At 35.1% G+C, this 8,202-nt stretch overlaps 1 protein-coding gene and 1 pseudogene across 1 annotated transcript; one reads left to right on the forward strand and one right to left on the reverse strand.

Moving 5' to 3' along the window:
* The first annotated feature begins 258 nt into the window (after positions 1-258).
* Positions 259-897, forward strand: LOC122600829 (ferredoxin C 1, chloroplastic-like). The gene has a single exon (XM_043773602.1). It carries the CDS (start codon positions 288-290, stop codon positions 747-749), a length of 462 nt encoding a protein of 153 aa, XP_043629537.1. The 5' UTR covers positions 259-287; the 3' UTR covers positions 750-897.
* Positions 898-4,332: 3,435 nt separating this feature from the next.
* LOC122600320 lies at positions 4,333-7,113 on the reverse strand (annotated as a pseudogene).
* Between the last annotated feature and the right edge of the window lie 1,089 nt (positions 7,114-8,202).

Genomic DNA, 8,202 nt, shown 5'->3' on the forward strand with positions numbered 1-8,202 from the left:
GGCGTGCAATGTACGCGTTTTAAGCCCTCGTGTATCATTAATAAATCCCAAGGTATATCTAACATTCTTCTTCTTTAAATTAATCAACTCATAAGAATATTTGTATTATGCCCAACTCAGTTATATTTATTCATTGATACAATCTTAAAATGAAGTTTAAGAAAAATTATTTAGGGTTGTCCGTGCATCGCACGGGGTCTAAGCACTGGTACCAATATAAAACCTTATCAAGACTGGTACATCCACACGCAAAATTTCTTCGTTGTCTCAAAACCCTCTCAGCCCCCATGGCATCCATAACCCAATCATCAATCTTCAATCTCACCACTTTTCCTTCCATCTCAATCACCATTCCCAACAACCCCACCACCACTCTCCGCCCATTTCACCACCACCGTCACCACCATCTCAATCTCCGCCACACCACCCAAAAATGCCACTACAAGATATCAATAGAACACGATGGGCAAGCAACCGAAATTGAAGTTGACCCAGATGAAACAATACTAGAAAAAGCTCTTGAAACAGGAATGTCAGTACCCCATGATTGTAAACTTGGAGTTTGTATGACGTGTCCTGCAAAAATGATAAGTGGAAATGTGGATCAAAGTGAAGGGATGCTAAGTGATGACGTCATTGAACGTGGGTATTCTTTGTTGTGTGTTTCGTATCCGAAATCGGATTGTGTTGTTAAGATTATACCTGAAGAGGAATTGCTTTCTTTGCAACTAGCTACTGCTGATGATTAGATTTTGTTTTTGCTTTTGGTTTTTTTTTTTGGTTGTATGATTTTTATTGAAATGATGATAATGATAAAGTAGATAGTTGTGATACATTGTTACTTTTAAATATATATTTTTATTGGAAAATTTTTGATTTAGTTGTGTTTGAAAGTCATTTTCTAGTTGGAATATGATAAAATGAAAGGTAGGATTATAAGTTACAAATGGATGAGTTTTTTCTGATTAATTGGCGAAAAACAAGTCTTCTTAACTTTTGATGTGTGACCTAAATGGCATATCCCATGAAGGTTTCCGAACCCTTCCCCAGCGCCTTCAAGTTTATGGCTAGCAGGATTCAAATTTGAGAACTTTTGTAAAGATTTTGGAATGTTAATCATCATTAGGCCACGTTGGAGGTGGCTACTGGCTAGTATAGGAGTTTATAGACTTCAAAAGTTCAAAGCTACATACAGTTTAATGCGCCGGCTCTGTAGGATGTCTCTTTGAAAAGAGGAGTCTATTCTTGCAGTTTATGACCTGAAATACAAGGGTGATGAAATTCCTCTGACTAGGTCTTGTAATATCTACAAGGATGAAACGGACCCTTCATCTAATGCCAAGACAATCTCTCCATGTAGATTAGGACTCTCAACTTGATGTTAATATGAATGCTAGGATGAGAGAACCGATTCTGACAAGGATTACAAGTTGGATCCTTTGACTGTTGCTGTTGGTGACCCTTGCATACGCACTCGGAGTGTTAAGTTGGGAATAAGATGGGAAAGTTGGGATCAGAGCTCCAGTCCATAATTGAAACTTCAGTCTATGATGCAGATCTTTAGTTTGCTGCTGCTACCTTAGTACTTCTAAAAAAGGAAGGGTAGGCGGACCCTGCCAACCGGTTTTTAGGATAGAAATGAGAGAACCAAATTGCATAACCTCATTGTTAAAGGTACTCATTCAATCACAAGCCAGTTAGGATTGACTATAGAAATAAACAAAGTTACCAGTAAATTGAGGAGTTGTTTAACATTTCAAACTTGTTGCTTCATTACTTATTATTAGCAAACATACTTCTTCCAAACTATGCAAAACTTCATCACTTCATGGCGTATCCCCAGGTACGATTGCTAGACATCTTAACCCCAATGCAGCTCAATCAAAAGCATTTTCTTCACCGGATATGTTTTCAGATATGTTTAGAATACGTGAATTAATTATTGCATTTAGTTTTCTTTGATATGTTAAGAATGAGCTTGCCCAGGTTACCTACTCAATCTGCTCATCTGGCTGCTTGTAATCAAGTACTCGAAGGCTTATTAGATTTTCCAGCAACAAAAAACTAATTCCTGTGTCCTGTACTTATCAAGAGTGTTGTGTACGTTAACAATTACAGAAAAGAAGATGACGATGATGAGTACATAGTCTTATTTCAAATCACAGTCACTTGTTATACTGCTACTTACCACTAATATGATAGGTTGTGTCAAGATGACCAACATCAACGGCTAGCATTGTACGTAGTGAAAACTATACCCTTGTTTCCAACTCCAAAATCCCCTAGTTTTGTGTCGTCATTTAAAGCCACGGCTTATGACATTCCATGAATGCAAATAATTAAGTGATTTCAAGGGCTACTCCAGTTGTTGTCAAGTGAAGCTATCCAACAATAGGTCTAAGACATTCAAGTATAGTTAACCAACATTGGTAATATGTTGACATTTGACAAAAAATTTGGTTCTCATTGTACTCGTGAACAAGAAAGTATTGATCCGTGCTTATTATCACTACAGTAACCCAAGTGACAGGTAAACTCTCCCTCATTGAATAGCAAATCTTGATGAAAGTTTCTCGTAGCTTTTTCCATGTCAGCAAAACCAAAAACTTTCAAACTTGGATTAAGAATTCTTAAATCCAAGTTTAAAAGTATCTATCCTTTTTTTTTTTTGTGAGTGTCAAGAAAAGCTTTCAAACTTAAATTACGAATTCTTAAATCAACAGTATTACCAGCAGATACACTCTTGCCCTTACTATCACTTGAATCAACATAGGGTGAACAATAAAGATAAAAATCAATTATGTTAGTACTCAAAACTGTATATTGGTTAAATGATAACAGTGACTAACTGATCAAGCTTGAGAAAATTAAGCATGAACTATGTAAACTTGATACATTTATGGACACAAAAGGATAGTAATTTATATTGGAAAGTCAAATTGTGATAGTTCTAGGGAAATTTGTAGCACCAATAACCAACAATTTCTTGATTAAAAGACTAATGGAGACATTTTATGGATACAAAAGTATTGTAATTTGTTGTTATAAGAGCATCATTGAGACAATGCCATCGGTTTAAACAGCAAGGTTATATAAGCATTTGATTCCTATCACACGAACAGAACGCGGCAAAAATGTTGAGCCATGATTCAAGGGTATTTAACAGCCTTCAGAGCAGAATCAAAACACAATCAAGTTCATGGACATTCTTCACAATTGGATCAGGAACTACAGATTTCTGAAGGTTATTCAGGTACCCTTATATCTAAATGCTAGAAAATTCAATTATTAAGCACAACTAACCCTCTAATCTCTATGCATCCCATAAGTAAAGTATCATTGACTTTACCAGTCAAACGTATTTCAAAATTAATATTTGTTATCAATGATGCTATGTATGTGATTCAAAGAAAAGTTAATCTCTAAGCACAAAGAACACTCTACATTCCATAACTAATGTGACATTGACTTTGGCAGTCACACCTATTTCAAAACTCAAAAGTTTTATCCATTCTGGTATAAATATGTCTACCACTCAGTTTTATCGATCCTGGTACATATCTAAATCCAAAAACTTCAATCTCTAAGCTCATTGACCTCTCTCTACATATAATCCAGTTATATATTGGGTAATTGTTTTAGCACTTAAGGTGCCAAAGTTGAAAGTCAGACACCCCAAATCTATTCACTCCAAAGTACCCAAGAATGTTTGCTGAAGTACAAATACAAATGGGTTCCAGAATTTAAACTTACTGATCACAATTATGTTAACTCATGTAGTCATATTATATCAAAACTTTGGTCTTTAATTCGAGAAAGCTGATGTTTTAAATAGGGATTGTACGTAGACTTTGGTAAGTTTTCATTCTTGTGGTAGTGAAAGTAAGGTGAAGGCTGAGATCAAGAAGTATGTGATCCATGGAAGGCCTTTGTGAGTCGCGTCGAGGGTGGCAGTAGTGAATATCATTACCCACATCAATTGTTTTGCGACTGATTGTGGCAGTAGTGAATAAATTAAGTCAAAGGTATAGTACTTGTTAAGTTAGAAGGATGAGACAGTGGTATCATTTGGGATAACATTTGTCATTTTTGGGGGTTCTGTTTTTTTGTCTCTTACAAGCTTGGGTGATCTCAATCGTTTTGCGACTCACTTTCCTAGCCATGGCTGGTGAACTTCAATGGCACTAGGGGGTCTTGTCAATGAGGGAACTTGTGACCTCTACATTGAGTGACACAAGTCTTTACCATAAACCACCACCACCTTGGTTATTTGCATAAGCTTCAATTCTTTATCTGATGACATTTTGAGTAAGAACGAAGATTGCATATTACTTTACATGGTTACAAAATGACGAGTTTCTTATTACTTTACACCATTACTATTACAGAGTATTATAAACAAAACATAATCTTCGGTAACAAAAGCATTAAGATCATAATAGTAAAATGATCTCAACTAAAATATCATTACCCACATCCACTTGTTCACGACAATCCACCACTACCAATCTCAGCTACAATATTTTCGGGGGAGGGAAGAGAGCCACTGCACCTTTCTCAGGTTTTAAAAACTTCTCGTACACAGTTTTCAACTTGTTTTCACTGGCACAAGCATGATAACTCACCAAACTCTTGGCACATTCCCTGTTCAAAAACAACAAATTTGCCAAATTTTTTAATATTAAGATGTTGAAAAAAATGCAATAATACCCATACAGGACTAAAAACACTCACTTTACTTCATCTTCATAGTAACCAGTGTGATGCTTGAGTGTTTCAGTCCAACACGGGGTCTTATTTAGGGTACACCGAGCTGCATAAACAGCAGAAGCAGCTAGCTTTGAAGGGCTGTTGGTCATTATAATTGAGTAGTGCATCAACCCGAGTTCAGCCAAGAAGAACACCATATTCTCCATCTACGTTCATTCAACAACAGAAAAAAGCCATTAGTTTCTTCAGTCATATTTCTTATTTTAACTGGTATAATATGTGTAAACTTTCATTATGTACCTTGCTATCAGTAGGAAGTGAAGCTTTTGTGTACCGCACAAGAAACACATAGGGTGTTGGAACAGTCAAGAACCAACCTAGGTGACCCAGAATCGCTTTCTCCATGGCCAGGATCTGCTCTCTGCAGTATGCATTATCAGATATTGCAATCAAATCATCGACTTGTGGTGGCCATATTTCCTCGTATTTGCATGCCATGAGCAGTGCACTGATACCAACCAACTGAAATTCCACACGGGGAACAGTTCTCACAGATAGGTAACGATCAACAATGTTGATGGTGAGATAAAGACTCTCGGGCATTAGTTCAAACTTCCCGTGAACTTCAACTATCCAATCAATCAAAATGGCTTGCATTTTGGCATTTAGATTAGGCTGTGAACTCATGTAATCACGTAAACTGCCTTCAGTCTCTGAGAGCTTGTAGAACCTGTAAATATCTTCAACGTATTCCACTTCTGCCAATTCATTGTTGGCATCTGCTTCATCGATGTTAACCAGTGGATCTTTCGGTTTAGTAGTGATCCCACAAGCTAGCTGAACACAAGATTCAGAATCAGTTTTAGGGGGCATGAATGAATGAATTTAAAGTTAATCAATACTTCAATGATCAAACTACCTTGCTTCGAGCAGTAAGGACAGAGGTTAGTGACTTTGAAGGCTTTTGTGACCTTCTTTTGGGGTTTCTTCATTGTTTTTCTTTGCTACATCCCCCTTTTTAGCTTCTGCTTGAGTTTTCTGCATTTAGATTCAAACAAAACAAAAAACATTACCCTCTGACATACATAAAACCTTTAACTAATTTGGCTTTTGTGACATTAAGTTTCTATACCTTCACATTCTTATCTGCTTCAGCTTGTGCATTGGATACTAGTTGCTTACGAAAATTCCTGATCACAATCAACAGTATTTCATCAAATTTCACTCAAGAACAAAACAAATTTTTGTCATAAACTGAAGAGTAGATGGATATCAACCTTGTAATCGGTCGATTAATCTGAGTCGGTTTCCCAGTTTTAACATCGGGAACAATTGCAAGATTTCCAATATCACCAAGGGCTCGCCTGTTCCTTCGCTCCCCTGGTCCGGCATTCTTCTGCTTTGCCACCGCTACAAAAAAAAAAAAAACAGACTCCATTCATTCAAGAAACCGTTGTATCTCAAAAAGATTTAAAACTATTACTACCAATTTGTGATTACTTACTAAAATCCAATTAAAACATTTAAATTTGTAGATTGAAAACAGAAAGATTCCAAATCCATTCATTAAATCTACACCTCTGTACCATTATTAACTTTAAGAACAACTAATCATTCAAACCCATTCTTTCTATAAATAGTAACAAACCCTACAACTCGAAAGTGAACCAATTCTTTATTATAAACCTTTGTGACTAGTTTCAAGAAACGTACACTTAAATCCATTGTTGCTAATGAAATCAGTATACATAAAAAATTAAAAGTAACACCAGTACCCAATTTGATTTCTTACCCAACCGGACTGACCCACCCACTTTGTCACCCCTGTTTAAAACTGAATCAAATTCTTGATATCTTAACCTCAAATTATTTGTAAACAACAAAACAATCATATTTATGACAAACCCACATCTCATATTTTCATATATCATATACTTGCATCATATAATCAAATTCCAAGAACACGTATTATGTTAAACAAAGTAAAGATCCAAAGTTTAGACATATAAACAATAATCAGTCAATATATAAGTACATTAACCCTTTAATCTTTAAATCTTTACCCATAATCGAACTATAAAAACCAAAAGAAAGACAAAAACAAATTTCAAGAAATAAAGAAGAAGTAATAATATCTATACCATTAACGGGTTGTTGTCGAATGGGAAGAACAGCAATTTCGTGAGACGTCATATCTACGTAAATTTAATCAAAAACACCACCGATACTCTTCAAGATTGATGAAAAAATCGACTGGAGAAGGCTATTGTTTGCCTCCCCAACAATTGGGCTTTCGTTGTTCTTCAAAGATCTTTCTGTCACTTGCAAGTTTTGATTTTTATCTTGTTTTCGAACTGGGTATTTTTAGGGTTTGATGATATGAAGAAAGAATGTGAAATTTTTATTTTTGTATTTTTGGTGTGGGATGGTTAGGTTTATAAAGGAATTGAAAGACCTGTTTTTACAAACGGTCATATTTTTGTTATTAATCCAACTTTGAATGTGGACCGTTGGATCGATCTTTAGATGAAGATTGCTATTTTACACGCTTTCCTTTTTTTCATCCTTCTATGGGTAAAATCCAACCCGACTCTTTCTTATCCTATGCTTGTAGTACGAATTCTATACTTTCATGCTCGACTCGATACTTTTGATGTCGACATATTACAAGAGATGTATATACCTAAAACATATAGTTATACTTATGGGTAAAATTGTAAAATAACACTGGTTCGATAAGGCTTGTATCAGGTGCGGTTCTTTTTGGGACCAATAAAAACATTAAATTTAAAATATATCTGTTAAGTCGGTTTCCATTGATTATTATTTTTTTTAACTTTTGATATGTTTAATAAATTTAATAGTCCAATAAAATTTTAATTTTATAACACACAATTCAATTAATCCATTCATAATTTTATGTTTTAGCCCAGAGTTCACAATCCACGTAACAAGGTCTTTCTCCTTATTTTGAGTTTTACGCTCCAACAAAAAATAAAATTTACGTTTTTAATTTTTATAACCCACAATTCACTTAGTCCATTCATAATTCTATGTTTTAACCCATAATCCACGATCCACGTAACAAGATCTTTTGTCTACAATCCACAATTCACACCTTTTCTCTTGCTATTTTTATAAGTCTTTGTAGTTTTTTGTTGGTTATAAACTATGTATTGGTAAGTTGAATAGAAAACTTAGATTATTTGTGTTATTTTTGTTTGACCCGACCCGTTTTAATGTATTGCATGACCATAACATAATACTCCGAAACATAACAATGTAAAAAAAAATAAATTCTGGCCCCAGCTAAAACTTTCAAGATCCACCACTCGCTTGCATGCTTTTTAAGTCAGACATTATGATACTCAAGCTAGACTCAAAAGTCTAATCGAGTATCTTTATCTTGAGTTTGGCTCGTTAAGTCCAAGTAAATTTGGAGTACTTTTAAGAAAAATGTGTAACTGACGATAAGCTAACGATAAGATTCCG

The sequence above is a fragment of the Erigeron canadensis genome, chromosome 5 (genome assembly GCF_010389155.1).
Source record: "Erigeron canadensis isolate Cc75 chromosome 5, C_canadensis_v1, whole genome shotgun sequence".
NCBI lineage: Eukaryota > Viridiplantae > Streptophyta > Magnoliopsida > Asterales > Asteraceae > Erigeron > Erigeron canadensis.